The following is a 22,236-nucleotide window of genomic DNA, read 5'->3' on the forward strand; positions in this document are numbered from 1 at the left end:
TATAACCCAACTGTTACCACAGGTAATAAAGATGCAGGTCCAGTAAGACGCAAGTGTTTTGTAACAAGTAGTTTTTAATGGATATTAATAAAAAATAGAGTTAGTTAAACAGAAGAGAGCAGTGAGAACCGGAAGTACTTGGTTAAACAGATGACACCAGTAAAAGCCATAAGCACTTAACAAAAACTGTTAAATATTTATGACACCAAACATGTCCATAGTCTTTAACCTGAGCCTGACACCCAGGATCAGATTTGTACTGGAGCTAACTGTGGACATGTTGAGGGGTCATCTCCAAATGTAGGCAGCTGAACAACAATTCCTGATTAAACAAGGATGTTGTGGTTTCCAAAAACAGCCTCTGGTCACCCCGTTTAACTCCTTGGGACCCCGTGTCATCATTGTAGAGCCCAGGGGGACAATTAATTGAGGTCTCCTTTCATTTTAGACATCTGTGGTCCTCTGGCTGCGGTAGGTACCACTGCCAGATGACACAAGGATCTTGGGATGTTGTTAGGTGGAGGTTCAGTGCATCGCACCCAGAGCCGGTCCTAGGCCTTCTGAGGCCCCGGGCGAAAGGGAAGATGTGAGGCCCCTCTAATTGCATATTGCGTCGCAAGAAGTGACATCACAGAAAGTGACTTCGCAGGACTTTTGATCTTAGTTATTTGGCATCACTGAAGCAAACTAATGTGGATATCAGTAACATGGACAAAAAGTAGAGGGAATGGAAAACAGGTGAGTAAATATCCATGAGTGTAACACTTGCCGGCTCCTTGAATGATTAGTTGGGCATGCCCCCAAATTCCCGCCAAGATCACTCCACTCAGCTGCGGCACACAATCTGGTAGTCCCTGAATTTAAAAAGTCTCAATGGGGTGTAAGAAACTTTGTAGGCAGAACATCACGACTCTGGAACTCCCTTCCACTTTCACCTGAACGGATAACAAATCTGTTAGCATTCAGAAAAGCCTTAACACTTGGATTTTCAATCAGTTGCTTCCTTTCTTCACTGCTTACCAATTTAGATAGTTACCTGTTTGCTCCGAGTCCAGCGCCTAGACACCTCAGGGTATTAGTACGCTCTATAAGTCTCACTTTCATATTATTTCATTTCATTTAGTCTGTTTAGTGAATCACCATTTCAAGGGCTGGCCTCACATTTGTCTAAATGACGGGGATCACACACTTTCAAGGACACAATCTTCCCTGTCCACAGAAGAGTGACAGAACTGAAGTGGATGTACACACTTCAACAACTTGGCTCATTTAGTAATGTGCATTTGTACATTTATTTATTTTTTCTACCTGTCGAGAAACCTCTTCCATTCCCTGCATCTTAAGTGCAATAATTTATGATGATTCTTTGAGTCACAACGTGGATTTTTGACCTGGTATTGCCTGTTTAGCGCTCTGAAGCGCCACATATTTGTGTAATACTCATGTGACTTGGACCCAGCACCCCTTATCTCTGAATGACGTTTAGACCGTAATTTGGCTGCCTTTTTTTTTATCAGCCTACTCACATATTTATTTTGAACGATTGCGGACATTTTGAATATTTTGCCTTTCTTTTACTCCTTTTCTTGTGTGGTCAGACACTTAATATTCTGAAATTTTCAAGGTGTCCAAGTCCGCGCGGGGGCACTTGAGGTAAAACAGACTCCCAGAGGGTCTCCTAACGCTAGGCCTCTGCAGGCAGGCCCTTGTATTGAAGAGTATCTCATCACAGTGGCCTTCTCCGAAGCCACCATGCCTGGCGGGACTGGGAGCGGCCAGGCTTTAGCAGCCTAGCTGATTTCAGAGCCTTGCCCGGTGTGGAGGCCTGGACTGCTTTAAACTTGACAGACGGCCATCCAGAGAGGTATTTTGGCTGCTTGATGCCCTGAGAGCCGAAAGATCACCTGGCCTGACAGAAATCTTTGTGGGTTTTCAGAAATGCTCTTTCATAGAATGTGAGGATATGTGGTGTAATGGCCTGAACTGCCGCCTTTGAAACTGGGGAGCCAGGTTCGAGTCCCAGCGTCCACTCAACATCCTGTGATTCTAGGCAGATCACTCAATCTCCCCTTGCCTTAAAATAAACCTTAGTCAGCTGCAATCTTTCCAATTTCTTTTTTGAGCTTACCAAACGTCTAGTTATTGACTCGACGCAGGTCAAAATTAGGTCCCCTCGTTGGCCTTAACAATCAATTATGCTCAGAGTGAAGAGTGTGGTATTTCCAGCATACACTTCGACTCTTGCACAAATTCTGAATCGGGAGCAAATGAAAGTTCACACTTGATTCAGAATTATTCACTTTACTATTGCCGCAACCCATGTTGTTTTACCACAAAAAAGCAGTAGGTAAAACGTTTGTGAAATGTTTGCTAGTACACAGCATACATTTCACGTTTTGAGACACAGAATGAATGAAAGTTAATGCAACGAGCACCTTCCCCTTCCCCCACCTCCCATTTGGAGGTGCAAAACTCAGAAAAAGTGCACAAGCAAAACGCTGCACCTGACAGTATCACAAACTGCAGATATGCTATTACCACACCTGTATTTGCAATAGGAGCCCGTGTGGAATCCAAATTATGCTTCACATTTGTAAGCATTTGTTGATTTCGACCCACAAAAAGGAGTGCAATATACGTGCTAGAAACCAAAGTCCTCCACAGCAGTGACTGCTACAACACGCTAGTCTTGCTGGCTGCTATCTGTAGCCAGATCCGAATTTGCTGGGATGGGCTGTGCAAATGACAAAACACAACCTATAGCCAAATACACTCAAATTGGCTAGCTGTTCTTTTAATCGTGTGTGCATTAGGTGTTTTACTTATTATTATTGTTATGAATATTATTCTGCAATGTTTTACAATATTGGTGATGAAATCGTATTTCAATACATTTGGGAGGAGGCTAACTGCCGATGAGCAGTGCAGCTTTGCACTGTGCACAGAATCACACCATAGTGCAAAGGCCCTGCACACTGCACGGTGTGCACTGGAAGCAAACCCTTCCAGTACACATTTCTATGTAAAACACCCGTAGAAGGGTCCGATGCACTGGAAGTGCGTGGTGCACCGCTGCAAGCGTGCAGTGTGTGGGATTCAGAGGGGGTGCGGCGGCATTGTTTCCACTAGGCGGTGATTCATCCCCATACACACCTCTTTGACGCCAAGCAGCACTAAGTAGATTTGCCTCTGTGAAAAGGCCACCTTTCCAAAGCAAAACACCTTTTGTGCATGAAAGTGAATCCCTGTCGCCACTTTGCACTGCTATGCACCACTTCCATGGGGCTTGTACCGGCACAACCGCATTAGTAAATCTGGCCGTACATAGCTATGTAGGGGACAAGTAGTTCTATAATATTGCTCATTATTAATACCGCGCCTCTCTGCTGAGACAGTCCAGGAGTGTTGATGCTTTGACGTAATTATATTCTGGCACTGAGAAATGCAAACACACAAGGCTAAACCTTTTGTTTGACAAAGTGTAAATAATGTGTGAAAATGGTTCAACAGTACAGTGTTCTAGAAGATGCAATGCAGCCAGAAAGAACAGGAAAACTAGTTCATGGTTTTCACACTGCCTCCTCCTGGCCCACACACAGAACGACATAGATAGCAAACATGCATGTGCGAACTAGAAATGCATTAGTCATTGCCTGGAATTTAGTGCCTAGCATCATAATCAGAAAAGAGAATACAATATGTTAAAGCATAATATTTTTAACAAGTCCAATAAAAGGTATATATAATACCGTGGACTCCCGCATCATGAATTAGCAAGGCCGGCCGCCTGCCGCCCGCGTACTGCGCACGTCACCACCACTAAGGCACCACCACTAAGGTAGGTGGTGGGGTGCGTGCATCACGGTGCGTGCGCAGACAGTGACAAACTAGTACCCTTCTTCCCTGCCTCTTACTGCCTGGGCCCTGCGCGTGCACGAGAGTGCTGTGTGCAGCACTTTTCCCATTCATTCCCGCAACTGCGGGGCCGGCGCCGCGGCAGGGCCCCCTGAGCGTGAGGCCCTGGGCAGCTGCCCATACCGCCCATGGCTAGGACCGTAAACCAAAATGTCCTGTTGTCAGCTGTGGACGTCCACAGGAGAGCACAACATTTTGGCCAATCCCAGTTACTATCACTGTTTCACTGCAGGGTTGTGTAAATACTTAATTATTAGTATGTTTTGGTGGCACTGTTTATGATTTTTTTCATTGACATATTGCGAGGAAGTGAAATAAATGATCTCTGTAAATTTGATAATATATTCTAGAAGTGTGGAATTATTAAATGAAGAAAAATTGGAAAAAGCAGATTGTGGGGCCTTGGTGTGGACATCAGGTGGTTGATAACTCAGGAAAAGTAGAATTAACCCGTTGCGTCCGGGCGTCGGCCAACGGCCGTTTCAAGCACTACCTCGGTAGTGCTGTGCATGTCCGTTGGCCGACGCGGCCCCACCCACTTAATAGAAACTCTCGCACCGCAGCGGAATTTGCACCACGGTTAAGGAGTTAAGGGCAAAAGGAGTGGGTGGGGAGGGTAGAGACAATGGGAGGAAGATGCACGGAGTCGGGGGAGAGTGAACGAGAGATACCACAGAGAGGAAGCAAAGAGTAGACGATGAACGGCAGGGGAGACCAGTCTTGCTGAATATCTTCCAATATCACATTTGATGCACATAAATTTCACTCTTTCAGTCTGGCCCCATAAATAGAGGATATAAAAGTTATCATAACACAGGCGTCCCACATTCTGGCGATGGCTTTCCTTGATAAAGTCTGTTTTATGAGCCTATTCTTTTTTATTAGGCTTCTTCCTGCTACTTTTATTATTATTAAGGGCGGGCAGGAGTTTTCATATTCATATATTCAGTTCCTATTTCAGTCCTTGAATACATTTTTCATGTTAAGCAGGCTGGCAGCCAGATAAAAGCCAATGGCCTCACAGAGCATTGGCTGTAAAAAGGTCTTGTGGGGGCTGGAATATCTTTGTGCGCTTCCAAGAACAAGGGAGATTATTCATAGACAAAAATAATGCCACCGCAATATCAGAACCTAGTGCCCTTACTATCAGAGATCATCGCTTGACGTTAGGCTAGTGAAGGTGCGCAAAGGACGTGTGTGTAATTTATCAAATGAGGTTAGGCTAATCAATTGTTATGACTTGGTGAGACAAGATGTGCATCAGATATATGTTAATATGTGAAACCAGAGTTTTTTTTAAAGGGGATGGTTTATTTTTCCGACCACTGTACAGTTTAGAAAATATACAGGTATTTATTTAAAATACAATCTTTATTTGCAATAAAGATGGTCAGAAGATTAAAAATGATAATCAGCAATGCATACCGGATCATTCTAACACTTTTGTAGGCCATGAAGTGGCCCTAAATGTTAGTAACTCTTCTAGGTCCTACAGCCCATGCTAAGTACGATTGTAAGTAATATTCTCCCAATAGTGCCCCGGGGGCACTTGCTTGGTCATAAGATAAACTAGACTTCAGCTCTGTGTTTTTTTGTTTTTTTTAAATGAACTGATTTGAAAGGGGCGATGCCTCAATGGCTTCTCTGTGAGCTCCCACCCAGAGCACTTCTTCCAGGGTCAATCATGCAGATCGATGTTTTTCAAAACTTCAAGTACCGCTAGGAATCTGCCCACTTGACATCCCTAACACATTTCTTCAATATTTTTTCTAAAAGGGGATTGTGACTAAGGTAATCAATCCTATGTCGGAGGTTAGGACACAATATACTGTTTCCCAGTGTTCAGAAACTTCAGGGACCGAATGGGTAACATCCCACGAGGCCCTGGAGTGAGGAAGGTTACGCCAAAGCTTCTCTGCTGCACAGGGGCAGAGGCAAGAGGACCCACAGTCGGTAAACATCAGTCACCCCACATCCCTCACCCCGCATGTTGTTACAACGCAGTCGTTACAACGACCGCATTGTAACAACGCATTACCACGCGGAGGGCGGGAGAAGGTGTTGGATTTAAAATCCAACACCTTCCCTACTGTCCGCACAGACTGGAGTTGGAATAGTAAATTATACAATTCCAACATCCAGTGCCCTCCTCCGCAAGTTATTGTAACGACTCGCGGGGCAAGGGTATTGCGTTGGTACAACGCGGTCATTGTAACTACTGCGTTGTAACAACATGCCGGGTGAGAGAAAGCGGGAAAAGGAGGCATATTCCCCACAGTCGTCTAAGAGATATCCCTCCAAAAGCATCATAGGTCCATACATCCTTCATTGGAAGCTCACCTGGTGCAAAGTGTGTGTCAGTAAAGTCACAACTAATGCACTTGAGATTCAACTCAATACCACTCAAAGCGTACAAGAACTTTCCTCTGACAGGCATCTCAGATGCATCTTAGAGGGACTGGGGTTTTAATCAGGGATTCACTTCCACAGGTCCTATGTTTATGCCCTTTCTTACATTCATTCAGACTGTATTATATTTTCCCAATTTTCAGACAAGTATCAGGGTCTGTAATCAGCTGCAGCTGAATGTCTGAAAGGTGACTCGTGTCAATTGACAGCAAGACTCATTAGGTTCAAGGCTATTGCTTTATCAATGCTCAAAAAGTTTACACCCTGAAAGTAGAGTTTAAAGATGCAATGTCTGCTTCAGTAGGCATTGGCAGGGCATGCTTTCCTCATTGAAGGTCTGGTCATCTCTATGGTTAATTGGCAAGCATCAACAAAAGAGACTTTAGACACCGATAGAATTTAAAAAAACTTTCTGTAAATGAAATCCCTCAATGAATGTACACTAATTGACTGTTCAGTATATTTCTAGATTGAAGAATTTGATTGTAGTCCTGAGGAAGGTGTATCATCAATTTTAAACACCGAAACGCGTCGACAACTTGGCTACTTTTAACTATTGTTAATATGTATATGCGTTGAATATCAATGTATTGTGACTGTTTTTATATGCAAAACTGTTGATTTATTTTTCATGCTGTTTTTTGACTAAGTTTTTAATAAATTTGATTTTAATGAAAATTGTGTTTTTTTGAGATAATTGTGGAACATGTCAGGATATATATCATTGAGGTCAGAAATGTTTTTGGTGTCTTATTCCTCAAAGCGTTTTGCGCTTTAATTTAGGAACCACAGAAAGGAACCAATTCCCTTTTGATAATTGGCAAGCATACCTCCTGCTCTTTAACTTTGGAATATGTAAGACGAGGGTCATTTCTGTTTATTGGCTCTGATAGGGACATGCACATTTATTCGTACTTGTCTTAGCCTGCTCTTGTTCTTTATTCGCTGCTAGTATGAATGCATGTTTGTAGTTTAATCATGTGATAATGTATGGTACAGTCTCTTCATATGTTGTGTTCGCACGCTTCTTGTCTCACCCTTATATGTAGGCTCCATCTTATCCCCCCCCCTCTTATATGTAGGCTCCATCTTATCCCCCCCTCTTATATGTAGGCTCCATCTTATCCCCCCCTCTTATATGTAGGCTCCATAATCCTCCAGCACAGATAGAAACGGGTCTACTGAATTCTTTGTCTGATATTCTTTGTTTAATTTCATTTGTGTGAGAAGAATTTTGTAACTTTGTCTTTTGTCTCTTCTTCTCTTCAGGTGAACGGAAGGCTCACTCTGGGGGAGAATATAGCGGATATGGGAGGTCTCAAACTGGCTTATTATGTACGTATGACCAGTAGCGGCTGCTACGGGGCAGTAGTGGTGGGGAGGGGGGGTGTTAAAAAAAAAAAAGTAAATGAAGGCAATTCAACTCACCATCCTGGCAACCGCCTCTCCTCCATCCTTCTGTCCATGGTGCAGGAAATAGAAAGCACCCAGACCCCCCAAGCAATCCCGACACTGCTGTCACCAGCATAAAAGCAGCGTCGTTATTGGTCTAAGAGTCGTGGTTCGGTACTCAGACAGGGGCTGCCAGGCTGTGGAGTACAGCCTGGTGGAGAACATGCTAAGTGCGCATGACGGTTTGGCCGACCCAAGATGCCAAACAGTCATGTGCACTTAGAAAGTGGCCACCACTCCTTCCCCTGCTCTTTGGGAATCCCAGCCCCGCCCCTACGAGCCCCCAGGGAAAAATAAAATTATATTAACTTGGTGTTATTATTATTTGTTTTGCTGTGGGGCGACGCTGCTCCGCCTTAGCAGAGGAGCTGCTGCTGCGTATGTCTCAATTCCTCTAATATCAGTCCATAGAGTTCTGAAAGGATAGCATGGTGTCTCCCATCCAATGTTTTAAAAATAGAAAGAAAAGAAATATATCTAATTCGAAAACCGTCACGGTGGGCATGTGGGAAGCCATGCCCACTCATTATTTCGCCCGTACCACGGTGAAATTTGCGCCGCAGTAAAAGGGCTAATTAACGACAGTGAGCAACAATCGCTGACAAAGAATGTACATTTCAACAGCTGATGTAAAGGAAAGTCTAGATTCTATTCAGGTCCCTTGCTTAATTTGAGCCGGTGGATTCCGGTGCTCAGCACCGACACTTAATTGTCAACACCGGTACTTATGACGGCTGCCACATGGTGGCGCTGTATGTAAAATTTAGAGCTAAGCAGAACAACAGTTGTTTACTAATTCAATATACATTAAAAACAACTGAAATCTGCCTCCCAAGCCGTTCTTATAGCTTTGGGGGCCTGAAGTAGTCTGAATTGACACACTTGTAGGAGGAGTGTGATGGTTGGTAGTTGTGTACACATTTGAACACTAGCTGGGCAAATGTTTCAAATTATTACTCGTCTGTCATCCAAGTACAGCAGTAAGCAATAGAAAGATGACCCGTCATCCTTTGCAAAGGGCCTCCTACTCCTCAGCAGCTCTCTTTGCCACGTTTTTAGTAACTTTAGATCCGTGTAAACTAGAAACATGTTCTATGTTGAAATCAGCTGATTATGCAGCAGAGGGTGGATTATGTGGCAACTGCGGCAAACCCATAATCATGCGGAAAACGTTGCTGCCAGAAAACCACCTAATTCCAGGATCCCTGGCTTTAACCTACTCTTTCAATTATATATCACATTGAGTGCATTGCTTGCTGGCTTTCAGTGTCGTCATGTCTGGCCTTCTAATAACTGCTTGAACCCGGGATAAGGGTTTGATCTATTTCAGCCACAGAAAGCAACGCGCACGAGGGCCCTTTTCTGGCCTAGGGATGTGTGAGAGGCCACTTGAGTGCAAAGAGTCGGTGGGCTGATGGCCAGATGTGAATTGTCTGGATGGTGCAATGTTGATGGGTAATTTGTAGCTTCGTGTTACCTCTTTTCCTAGATTTCAGGAAGAGTGGTCTCCGTTAGGGTTTTAAACATAATTCCCGCCCCTACGTCGCTCGTGAATTGCAGACTTTTCTTCCAACAGAAGCCTGCAGTGGAAACAAGGGAAGACTGCCCCCTACAGGAAGTAGCAAACACCTGCATTCACTTCCTGCTGCCAGGGCTCACATTTGGAAAATCCTCTGCGGTCTCTCGTTGCACCTGTGCCATGTCCTCTGTTATGATGGGCAGATAGCTCAGTGGGTAAAGCGTCTACTGCTGAGGTCTTTAAGTAACTCACAGGTTCTAATTCTGGAGGGCACACGCACACTTCCACTTGTCTAAATTCGATTGCAAAAAGGCGAATAATTGTGTAAAAAAAAATAGTAACATATGTTATTTACAGCGCTTCGAGAAGGACATTTTTTGTAAGCGCTACATGCATTTAACATCCCTATTGTTATTTTTCCAGGCCTACCAGAAGTGGGTGACGGAGCACGGCCCCGAGCGCCCCCTGCCGCGGCTGAAATACACTCACGAGCAGCTCTTCTTCATCGCCTTCGCTCAGGTAAAACCCCCACATTTTGACACTGTGTCCATGTGACGTGCGTGTGTAGCGTCACATCCGCAATGCGCATCTTTTGATTGGCCGGCCAAGTGGGTCGAAGATGGGTGCTTATTTTCTGGTGCTGGTGGGAGAAATAAAGCAGGCATTTCCGTTTCGTGGGATGCGTTACCAGCATACTGCACGATGCATCCTGTAATGAATACATTATGTAGATTAGATTATTACCCATCCACACTGGGTACCACCTGCATCACTGTAGGTGAGACTCGAATGGGGCGGGGGTTCTTTATTTTTTTGAACAATGACACCCCAGTCAGCTCTAAAGGCCGCCCCATACCCTGTACCCCAGCGGGAAAATGCCTGGGTAGCAACAGGTCCAGCTGGCCCTGCACATGTTATGTGGATTTGTAGAGCGCTGCTAATCCCCCGTGAGGGTATCCAGGCGCCATGTTTTGAGGTCCTTTGGAAGCCCATGAGGGAGGCGGAGGTTTTGAGGTGTTGCGGGAGGTCGTTCCAGGTCTTGGCTGCGCGGTATGAGAAGGATCGGCCGCCGCTTCGGGTCTCATTGATGCAAGGGAGGTGTGCTTGCCTGGGACGCAGAACGCAGGTGTCTAGTGGGTTGGTAGAAAGTGCGGTGGTTGAAGTAAGCCGGACCGGTGTTGTGGAGAGCTCTGTAGGTGTGGGTGAGTAGCTTGAACTTGCATCTTTCCTGGACTGGGAGCCTGTGGAGGTGTGGAGGGATGTGGTTATTTTGCGGAATGTTCAGGATGAGTCTGGCCGTGGCATTCTGGGTGGTTTGGAGTTGGTGTAGGACATGGGCTGGCATTCCGATGTAGAGGGCGCTTCGGTAATCAAGTCTACTTGTGATAAGAGCCTGGGTAACCGTTAATCTTATGTTCAGTGGGGTCCACTTGAATATCTTGCGTAGCATTCGCAGGATATGGGAAGATAATGAAGGGACAACGTTGATCTGTCTGCTCATGAAGAGGTTTGCATCCAGGAGGATCCCAAGGTTCTTGGCATGGCAAGGAGGGCCAGGTTTGGAGGGCCACCAAGAGGCATCCCAGGGGGAGTAGTTGTTGCTGAAGATTAGGACTTCGGTTTTGTCTTGAGCTGGAGGCAGTTGTTTTCATCTAAGTAGCGACGCCTCTCATGCAGTTGGCAAAGTTTGTTTTGACGGTGCTGGTTGAGTCAGTAAGTGAGAGGATGAGCTGTGTGCCCTTGACATAGGATACTATGCTTATGCTGTGGGTCTGACAGTATCCGTGAGGGGAGTCATATAGGGGTTGAAGAGTGTTGGGCAGAGCGATGGTCCTTGAGGGAGTCAACAGACGAGTTTCTTGGGTTATGAGGTGTAGAGAGAAGTCTGACTTGTTGAGCTTTGTCCGTGAGGAAGGAGGATATCCACTTGAGGGGCGGGCTCCAGATCCTCAAATGTCGAAGCGTTCTAATGAGTGGTTGCGGGAGACTGTATCGAAAGCTGTGGAGAGGTCGAGGAGGATGAGTGCTGCCAGCGTTCTAATGAGTGGTTGCGGGAGACTGTATCGAAAGCTGTGGAGAGGTCGAGGAGGATGAGTGCTGCCAGCGTTCTAATGAGTGGTTGTGGTAGACTGTATCGAAAGCTGTGGAGAGGTCGAGGAGGATGAGTGCTGCCAGCGTTCTAATGAGTGGTTGCGGGAGACTGTATCGAAAGCTGTGGAGAGGTCGAGGGGGATGAGTGCTGCCATTTCTCCTCAGTTTAGGATGCTTCTGATGTCATCAGTGGCCCGCATGAGGGCTGATCCTGTGCTGTGGTCGGTGTGAAAGCCAGATTGAGAGCGGTCTGGGAGTTGATGGAGATCTAGGTAGTCTGTGAGTTCGGTGTTGATGCCTTTCTCCATGACTTTAGCTGGAAAAGGCAGGCGCGAGATGGGTCTGTGGCTACTGAGGGTGTTGGGGTCCGCTGTTGGTTTCTTCAATAGGGGGCGCTGACTTCTGCATTTTTCCAGCAAGACAGAAAGGAGGTGTTGATGATATCAGTGAGCACAGGGGAGATGATGGTTCTTCCAAGATTGTATATGAAGTGGGAGAATGTGTAAATGTAGTTGAGCTAGAATGGGCATCTGGTAGATCTTGGTTGGATGGTATTCATCAGTGCACTGGTGTCTTCATTTGAGATGGGCTACCAGTTGCTTAGCTGCTATTTGGCAATGAGGGAGGTCTCCTGTTGGGAGTTTGTATAATATGCTGTGGGTCGAATGTGTTGTAGACCTTCAATCAATCAATCAGTCATTTGTAGAGCGCACTACATACCAGCAAGGGTCTCAATGCGCTGGGAGAAGGGGGGCGCTACTGATCGAACAGCCAGGTCTTGAGAAGCCTCCTGAAGGTCAGCAGGTCTTGGGTCTGTTGTAGGCTCAGTGGGAGGGTGTTCCAGGTCTTGGCGGCGAAGTGGGAGAAGGATCTCCCACCGGTGGTTGTTCTTCGGATGCGCGGGATGGTAACGAGTGCGAGGTCGGCAGAGCGGAGCTTTTCGTTGGGGATGTAGAAGGAGTGTTGTTTGTTGAGGAAGGCTGGGCCAGTCTTGTGGAGTGCCTTTTGTGCGTGGGTGAGGAGTTTGAAGGATAGCCTCTTGTTGACGGGGAGTCAGTGCAGGTTTCTCAGGTGTGGGGTGATGTGGCTTTGGCGTGGTAAGTCAAGGATCAGTCGTGCTGAGGCGTTTTGGATGCGTTGCAGTCGTTCAATGAGCTTGGTGGGGGCTCCTGCGTAGAGGGCATTTCCATAGTCAAGTCTGCTGCTGACGAGGGCCTGGGTGACTGTTCTTCTTGTATCAGTCAGGATCCCCCTGTAGATCTTGAGGAGCATACGGAGGGTTTTGATGTACGAGGAGGAGACGGCGTTGACTTGCATGGTCATAGGGAGCGTTGAGTCGAGGATGAATCCCAGGTTGCGTGGTCGGTGGGTGTCGGGGCTGCCCCCAGTGCCGTCGGCCAACAGGAGTCGTCCCAGGCTGAAGGGTTGGAGCAGAGGATGAGGACCTCAATTTTGTCTGTGTTCAGCTTCAGTCGGCTGATATCCAGTCAGCAACGGCCTTCATTCCTTCGTGGAGGTTGGCTTTGGTGGTTGGTGATGGGGTCCTTGGTGAGCGAGAGGATCAGTTGAGTGTCGTCGGCGTAGGAGATTATGTTGAGGTCGTGCTGTCGGGCGACTTGTGCGAGTGGGGCCATGTAAATGTTGAACAGTGTCGGGCTGAGGGAGGATCCCTGGGGAATGCCGCAGATGATCTCAGAGGCTTGCTGATCTTCTGTTCAAAGAAGTTAGAGAGGTCGTTGCAGAGAACTCAGTAATGATGGTGAAGAGTTTTTTGCTGTTGTTTGGGCTGGCTTTGAACCTGAAATTTAAGGCCTTTTTCTTTGCCTGTCGTAGTTGATGGTAGTAGAGGTTGAGGGCGGATTTGTATGTTGATCTTGAGGTGGTGTTTTTATGGAGACTCCATTTTCTCTCAAGTTGTTTAAGGGGGCGCTTGAACTCACTGAGGTCGTTTGTCTCCCACCTGGATCATTTGTGTTTTTGGAGGTCTTGTTTCTGGTGGGAGCTGTGCGGTTGGTGCAGTCAGTGAACCATTTTTTGAAGAGCTCGTTGTCAACATTGAGGTCCCTTAAGTGATGGGGTAAGCGTTCCTGTCGGGTCTTGCTCCAATTTTCTTCAGAAATTTTGCCCAGTGTCTTGATGATGCTTTGGGTTTTTTAGGTGGGGTGGCTTGGTGGACTGATATCTTGAAATGTATAATGCAGTGGTCAGACCATGTGAGCGGGATCATGTGGGTGGTGGTGATCATGTTGTTGGAGGAGATAATAGGGTCGAAGGTGTGGTCTGCTGTGTGGGTTGAATTTTGGACGAGCTGGGTGAATCCAATGTTGCTGAGGTTGTCAAGGAGGGCAGTGGAATTTGGGCGTGTGGTGGAGTTGGAAATTGAGGTCCAGAGGAGAATGTAGTTGGATGATCTGATGGAGATGGGAGCAATCAAATCTGCAATGTAGTTGCAGAATTCCATCCGGGGGTGGTAGGCAAAGGTTCCCTTCAGGGTGTCATTGTAGGTCGTTTGTATTTTCAAGTGGAGGGGTTCCTTGAGGTTGGTGTCAGAGTCCGTAGAGGTCCTCCACCTGGTTTGTGGGTTCAGTCCTGGTGCATGAATTTGTAGGTGGGCCGGATGTCTGCAGCGATGTCTGGGTTAAAAGCTGTGTTGAGCCATGTTTCAGTCAGAACGAGAAGGTCGGTGTGTTGTTATTGAGCAAGTCCCAGATGTCGATGGAGAGTTTCTCAAATGATTGAACATTGAGGAGCATGCCGGACAGGTAGTGTGGGGTTGTGGTGGTGGCGTGCATCAGTTGTATGGAGGTAGTGGTGTCGTCTGAGGTGTCAAAGGTGTTATCGCGATGGGTGCAGGAGGAAAGGTCCTACCGTGGTGCTGGGGGATGTATGGCAGCAGCGTATTTGCTGATGTGTGTTTTGTTCAGGTCGCGGAGGATGGCGGAGGAGTAGTGGCGGCTTTCATTGGCTCCGGTGTTGGTTGTGCTGTTGCGTTAGATGGTCGTTGGGTTCCTGGCTCTGGGAGTTGTCCAGGTGCAGGTGGGTGCAAATGAATTTGCCTTTAGTTTGCCAGCAGCGCACCAGCAGGGCAGTCACACTGTGGCCTGCATTAAGAAGAAGAAGGTGGTTTTTTGCTGCTGTGAACAACAGTGAGCTGGAAAATCCCAGCGGGAAAACCTGGGTTGCTGTGGTGTCACTTGGTCAAAAGCTGGCAACTGGATCAGGCCAGAACAAGCAGGAACTGGAAGCCTAGGCAAGTGGCAGGTCCACGCCTGCCTACCGTACTAGTCAGTGGGGCAGGTCCATACCAAATAATTCCACTTCATGCATCCTTCATGCACGGCTTCCTTGCCAGAGGCCGGTAGACTTGAATTCAGGAATGTTCTTAAGGAATGACTTGAGTTATGTTCAGTTTATGCTCCTTACTTTGTGTGCACAGGTCTGATTAAACCTTCCATGCCAAGCATGCCCTTGCTAATAGGAGATGTCAAACTTTATTCCCTGTGGAGTTGTTGAATCTTGCCTACCAGTGTAGCTTTCCCTGTCAGATGTCACACGCTATTCCATCAGGTCTGGTTAAACCTCGAAAAGTTAGAGGATTTTGTATCTGACAATCTTGCTGGGGTACAAGAAGTGTGAAAGGAATGGATGTACGATGTACCTTTTTCTCTAGCATGAACTGTACAAATATTTGAGAGCATAGCAGTTACGAAAGCACAAACATAGCACATTTTTCTTCTGTAATTTTATTATATTAAGAAAACAAAGAATTTAATAGGATGAAAACAATTCAAGACACTTTACTTGTTGATGTGCAAATAATAAATATATGCTGAAACCGAATTTCAACACATTAATGTTTGTATGCTGTATAGTTTTATCAGTAAAACGGCATGCCAATGCAAATTGTGTTGTGTTGGTATTTCAGTGGAAAGTGTGCTCTCTGTAAATATATATTACATCCTTCCCACCCCCCTTCTGAATGGGCGGGGCTCATTTCCCCACCACCCCCCTATGACTTCAGTGACGTATCCTTGATAACGGCACCCCGTCTGAACATTGTTCCCACACCACTGGCACAAATGTGAAGGAACTGCATGTTGGAAACACAACCAAGGAGGGCCAAGGGAGATTTAAAGACCAGCAGGTGTTGACTCCCCAATTTACCACTATACCACACAGATAAACACCTGGGTCTGAGTATGAAAGAGAAATGAATAAAAGAAACAAAGGTGATCTAACTAGGATGGGGTATTCATTCTAAGGACGATTTCCCTCGCCCACCCTAGGTGGTATGCTTCATCGTCTGAAACCTCCTCGCATTGTGATACCTAGTCATGGTGTGGGCTACAACTCTTGTAGTAATGTACGGATGTGAGCCTGCATTATCCGAACAATCTCGGACTGTCCTTTTCTTTATGGGAGTCTGTATCACGCGCATCCGTCCCTGCTACTTGGTCTCCGGCACCGATACCGGCACCAGTAACCGGGACCTCGGGAGACCAAATTAGGTTTCTCGCTGGACTATCGTCTTAACCAAAGTGGGACTACAGGCGGTTCCCCTCCCGGGCCCCAATACGCTGCCATACACTCCCGTTTGATGTAATGATAGAGGGTTCGTGAGTATTGACTCCCTACACCTTCTTTTCCAACACACCTTAGCGCGTGTGTTGTGATTTTATTATTCATGTGGCGTGATTTTGCCACTCACCGTTTGCACATGGTCCTGACAAAAGCCCTACACCATTTTCTTTCGGGCTGAAACATGTAGACCTACTCTAACAACTGCGAGTCAAACTACTCCACTAGTTGTCCCCTTTTTGGATTTTAACATATCCTGGGCCACCACGAATAAATATATCCGGCAAGGATTTCCAGAGGTATTTTTAACCTGCACCTTATCACATCACACTCTTACACTACACCAACTCCGCTGTAATCAGGCGACGTAGCACAACCGGGTGGCACTCGGCCACTCAGTTGGGACCCCAGTGATGAAACATGACAACAACTAGGTTGGTGTGTGAGGGGTCTTTTAATAAAACCTAATGGTTTTTTGACACTGCAATTACCTATAGTGAGCTCAATATCTCCTTATTCAACTTTTAGGTACGTCCTCTTTGTTTACATAGTCTGTATCACCCCCATTTCCAGCCCAGGAGAAATGCAGGGATTGGTCCTCTGCACAGCAAGTCACTGGGTTGCATCCCATTGATGGAGGCGGTTACCCTGCTTAGGGCACCCTTTAACCCTGTGCTTTCTGAGATATGTTGTTTTGAAGTTGAGTTGCACACTGAACCTGAATCCCAGTACGCCAGTCTCAAATGGTGAACCACCAGGTCTCACAGCTGCCTGTTAATTGAAAATGCTGGCTTCACCTGGCTAGGTTTGACAAATGTGCATTTAATATGTGGTGCCCCTGGGAGGATACTTTTAGGTACTAGCGCAAGATCAGCACCTGGGTTCCCCATCTCAAAATTACTTTGGGTAAAAAAGAACTTTAATAAGTCATCTCTGCGGCCACGTGGAGCTAATTGAGTGTAATGTTTTGGGGATGACGTATCTGATCTCACTTCCTGGAGGAAGCCTTTGCTGTCTCTATTAACACCTCTGAGACCTCATGTTGAAAGTGGGTCATTTACATGTCCAACAGAGCAGAGCATTACAAAACACGGGTGGCACATAAGGGTAGAGACCAAGAAAACTATCTGGCAACCATTGGCTACCACAACCAAGGAACCAAAAAAAACCCATGAAAAGGTGGTACAGTTGAGATAGAGAGAGAGAGAGAAAGAGAGAGAGAGAGAAAAGAAGAGAAGGGAAAATGGAGTGAGGGAGAAAAATAGCAATGCGAGGCTAGAAAAAGAGAAGACCGAGAGAGAACAAGAATCCTATGTTCGTATCTTTTTGTGAATGGATGACTATGAGACAGTGGGGAAGGGATGCCGGTTGGAATTCACACTCTGGAGTACATTTTATGTGTGGGTTGTTTCATGATTGCGTGGAGGTTGGGAATTCAATTTGATAAAGGGATTGAAATACTTTTTGAGGGGGAGTTTTATGTAGCACAAACTATACCCAAAGGTATCAGAGCTCTTTACATTCACACAAGTTGCATAACAGATAGATAATATATTTTTTTAGTTTTTTTGTTAGGGACGGGGAGATTAAGTAATTTGCCCAGCATCACAGTATGTTGAGCGCCTTGCCGCGACTCGAACCCGGTTCTCCAGCTTCAAAGTCGACTGCCCTAGCCCTTAGGCCACATCCTCTCCCCAATATCCAATTTGTGCTGAGACGTTTCAAGGCATGGCCAAAGTGGCTAATTGCCCAAGGCCACCAAATTCCAAGGGCCCTCCTGGAAAAATTGAACTTTCTATCGCACATCTGTCTATTTCTCCATCTCCGCCTTTAATGTATTATTCAACATTTTTTGGCATCATGTGGCTTAAACTTTCAGGAAAATGTGTAATAAAATACAATGCTATTCTGAACAGAGCCCCCTACAGTTGTCTTGCTTGGGGCCCTCAAAATCCTTAAGATGATGCTAAATCTGTGGTTGTGCTCTGTGTCGATCTAGGGAGATACACTGAATTAACCTTAGATTTATATAGCTGCCCACCTGGAATATTTTTAGATTGCCTCACTTAGTTCTTGATTAATCAATATATTGATTAACTCTTATGTTTCAAGAATCCTTTTGACAAATTTGTTCTCCTTTCTCTCTAGAACTGGTGCATCAAGAGAAGGTCTCAATCCATCTACTTGCAAGTCCTGACGGACAAGCACGCGCCTGAGCACTACAGGTAAAATAAAAACAAAAAAAGCTTTCCAGAACGTTTAGTAGGTGCCTTGGGAATCACTCAGTTCCATTTCATGGGTCCATTATCTCAATCCATCTATTTTCATGAGCGTCTCTAAGAAAACAGCAGTCAAATGCATTATTCCAAATGGCAAAACTTAACCCCTTCACTGCGGCGGCTATTCCGCCGCAGTGCTAAGGGGGTAGGGGGGCCGCGCGGCAGTCCCGTGCTCGTGACGGAACCTCTCCGTCACGGCACGGGGGTGAGCTGTGCTTGTGACGGAACGGTTCCGTCACGGCCCGCCCGCTCAATAGAACGCGCGCGCAGGCGCGGCGAGCGGGCCGTGACGGAACCTTTCCGTCACCAGCACAGCCCACCCGAGGCTTGTGACGGAACGGTTCCGTCACGAGCATGGGAGGGTTTAAAGAATGCCTGTCACCATACTGTTATGTTATTTAAATTTATATAGCGCAAAATGAATCACCCCAAGAGGGTCTCTCGGCGCTATAGCAGATTAACAGGAAGGAGGGATATGGAAGGATCAGAAGAGCCAGGTTTAAAAAAGTTTTTGAGTAGTGTTGAATCAGAGCAGGACTGTAGGAGTACAGGTAGTCTGTTCCAGTGCTGGGGAGCTGGGTATGAGATACTCCCCCCATATCTGTCCGTATGTGTGTGACGAGAGCATAGCAGAGATTGCCCATTGGACTTTAGGCTGCGGAAGCTGGGAGATAGGGCTGCAGCTTGTTTTGTAAGTAAGGGGGCCATTTCCAGATAGCAACATGTGCACTAGGCGGAGGAGTTTGAAGAGGGCACGCTGTTTTATTGGTAGACAACAAGGAGATTTGAGTGTAGGTTCAGAGGGCGGGTGGGCTAGAAGGTTGCATTGCGAGATGCGCCATTCTGCACCACTGGAAGTTTAGCTAGGAAAGCTTCATTTTCTGCAACCATGAGAGTATTGCCATAGTCTAAGCGGCTTACAATGACGGTTCTTTAGTGCGTCAACCAGTAAAAAACTGATGGAAGGAAGGATTGAAGTAATCTGGGACAGCAACGGGGATGTCTCTGGATTTGAAGGCACGTACAAGGTAAAATACTACGAGCAGAACTAAATACTAGAGGGAAAGGGGAATGGGAGAGAGAGAGAGAGCTGAGACAGTCACTACTTCGTGGTCTCAGCAGGAGAAACTCTCTGCGATCAGACCCTCGTAACAGCGGTTTCTTTTTTCAGGGGGGCGTTTTCAGGCTAGCAAGAATGCACCAGCTATAAATAGAACACATATATATTTAGTTTCATTAGGAAAAATCAGTACATTGTGTGATCTGACAGTACAGGACTTACTGCCTATAAAGCTTCAAAATGGCCGCTAGGAAACTAAACTCGGACGGGTGGAAGCGGTTCAGCAGTTGACAAAATCCAGAGAAACCGCAATCCTGGTAACAAGTGGCAATGGAAAATAAGAACAAGTGAACAGCAAATCCAATCGCAATCCATAATCGAGTAAAAGACAGACAGTGGGTCAAAAAACTGAGGGAACTGATCAAGGAACAAAATAACAATGGCGAGGGATGAAAGTATGGTAGTCGAACCTCTACAGCCAGTGCTAATGCCAAATCAATGCGGAAAGCTGTTAGGTACCTCTGTAAGGAAGGCTAGCCTCTTAAGTAGTACCACTGCCTGCAGTGGCTCAGAAGTCCTACCCCTTGCCCTTTTGTAGGCTAGTAGTCCTGGCTCCTAAGCCTCCACAGGCCAGTTTGCCATACTCCAGTAGTAATGTGTGTAACAGTTCTCTTGTGCCTTTTCGCTTATGCAGACCCAGATATTGCACCATCCATATTCTTGGATTCCAAGATTGCCCAGACCTATGTATTAATTTTTAGCGTAAGCTCGACCCGAGTGCATCAGAGCACTTTACATGAGCACCAGTTGCGTTACAGACAGACATATTCATTTTGTTAGACACGAGGAGATTAGGTGATTTGCTCAGAATGACAAGACGTTGAGCGTCCCTGCCAAGACTCGAGCCCAGGTCCCCCCAGCTTCAAGGTCGACTGCTCTAGCCTTTAGCCGATAGCCCTACAACACAGGCCATGGGAATGGCTAGAGGTCCACTCCTGGATGTCAGCCACAGTGATATGTGTAGCAAAAGGTTAGCCACGGGTCTCAGCCCTGCTCATTAAGATTCTCTAACCAGCCCCATCTCCTTCCTCAGACGGTCCAAGGTCCCTTCCTTGTGACATCTCTCCGAATCAAAGAGGACCCTTTGAAGTGTGCCGGAGAGCCTGGCGCTCGCTTTCTCCAGTGCGTCCCACCTAGTTTACAGGAAAGCAGCCATACGCAAATCTGTTTGGGTGGATGCCTCTACTTCCTCATGTTTCACAGTTCAGCCCTGGGTCTCCCCAAATGGAACCCAGAGTCTGCCATACATTATACCATACACCCAGCACATCTACAGCACACATGCACTGTGCAGCAGTACAGCAAACCGATGAAGGCCGAAGGTGAGTTAAGCACACAGAAGCAGAACTTTAAATGAGCAAGCCTGTAGGCCTCACTCCAGTGACACAGGTAAAAAGGTCCTGTCACCCCTACTGATCACTACATGGTACGCTGCCACCACCTCACTTGTGCAGCGTAACGTCTGGTAAAGGCAGCAGCCTTTCACCACTATTCGGGTAGCACTTTGGGCGCCTGTTACGGTCCACCAAAACCACAATCCGTGAGGCAGGCCTACATAAGGGCACACATGCATGATCCATGTTCACCTAAGTCAACAAAAAAATCATCATTACGGATCCAGACATCATTATAGTTCAGACAGGGGTGCACGTACATTAGAATGCGGAGGACTTTACGTCCCTACAGTGTAGGGATCCTGGGCTTGGAGCCTGGTAGTCCAGGGTCACAGCGTAGTTGCACTGGATACTAATGCAATGCCAGGCTCATATGCCATGATGGGTTTGATATTCGTGGGGTATCAAGTGCATGGATTAAGTAATCTGGCAAATGTGGGATGCTTCGTTGTAGTTTCAAGGTCCAAAATACCCCGTCTATACCTCATGCACTGTAATGGAAGCATGTCAGGTCGAGTGTTACACCCAATAGGATGGTGAGAGAAGCCGCCTTTTAGAAAAGTAACAAAACTAGCTCTGGCATGCTGCTAAAGCTGTCTTTACCCAGATCTAAAATACAACAGTTCAGTCCTTCACCTGCATGTTTAATTACAGTACTGTGCTACAAATACGGAATTTTCCTTTTGTGTCGCTTTGTTTGCCCTAAGTTGGCAGGGTATGCTCAGACGTGAGTCCCTTGCTCACCTGGCCACTGGATTCAAGCTAGCCTGGATGATGACGGCTGAAATGCCAGAAACTGATCCCAGGATGCTTGTTTCCGGTCCAGGGAAGACATGGCTTTGGCAGTTTGGGCTGGACTGTTCCCATGAGGCACTGGGTCGTACTGATTTGCATATGGCCATGTCTGAACTGGGCTGGCGGAGTGAGCTAAAGAATGGTGATGGATTAAACCCAGATCAGTTGACTGGGGGTGAGTGTTTGATTTGCTTAAGCGCTTCGTCCATCATCCCCTTTTGTATCGCTGTATTTCAGTTCACAGCACTCCTGCGAAGCCATACCCTTTTCAGGATAAGAGCAGATCTGTGCTTAATTTGAGCCTGTGGTTTCCGGTGCTCAGCACCGGCATTTAATCATCAACCGGCGCTTTTCATGAGCACCAGTTAAGGACACATTCATCGATGGTAGGAAGAGAGAGATTAAGTCGTTTACCCAGAATCACAGGATGTTGAGCCAATGTCGAGGCTTGAACATGGTTCCCCAGCTCCAAAGTCGGCAGCTCTGGTCATTACGCCACATCCTCTCCCCACTTCCATGGTTAGAAGTTAGTTCTGTTTTAAGCTGCAATAAGTGGAGACATGGCCTGGTGCAAGCTGCCCCCTGACGAGTGCCCCAACACTTATTTATTTACAAATTAACCTCTGGAGCAGATCACAAGTATGTCCGGTTACTCCACGGCAAAGACTGTGTGTAACTACTCCC

At 46.6% G+C, this 22,236-nt stretch overlaps 1 protein-coding gene across 1 annotated transcript in view; it reads left to right on the top strand.

Annotated features, from left to right (window-relative positions):
- ECEL1 (endothelin converting enzyme like 1) overlaps positions 1 to 22,236 on the top strand; it is a 207,682-nt gene that overhangs the window by 180,024 nt on the left and 5,422 nt on the right. The window contains exons 14-16 of the mRNA XM_086944957.1: positions 7,594 to 7,659; positions 9,719 to 9,814; positions 18,113 to 18,189. Of these exons, the coding sequence (XP_086801083.1) occupies positions 7,594 to 7,659; positions 9,719 to 9,814; positions 18,113 to 18,189 (239 nt within the window). The remainder of the gene's footprint in view (positions 1 to 7,593; positions 7,660 to 9,718; positions 9,815 to 18,112; positions 18,190 to 22,236) is intronic.

The sequence above is a fragment of the Lissotriton vulgaris genome, chromosome 11 (genome assembly GCF_964263255.1).
Source record: "Lissotriton vulgaris chromosome 11, aLisVul1.2, whole genome shotgun sequence".
Taxonomy (NCBI): Eukaryota; Metazoa; Chordata; class Amphibia; order Caudata; family Salamandridae; genus Lissotriton; species Lissotriton vulgaris.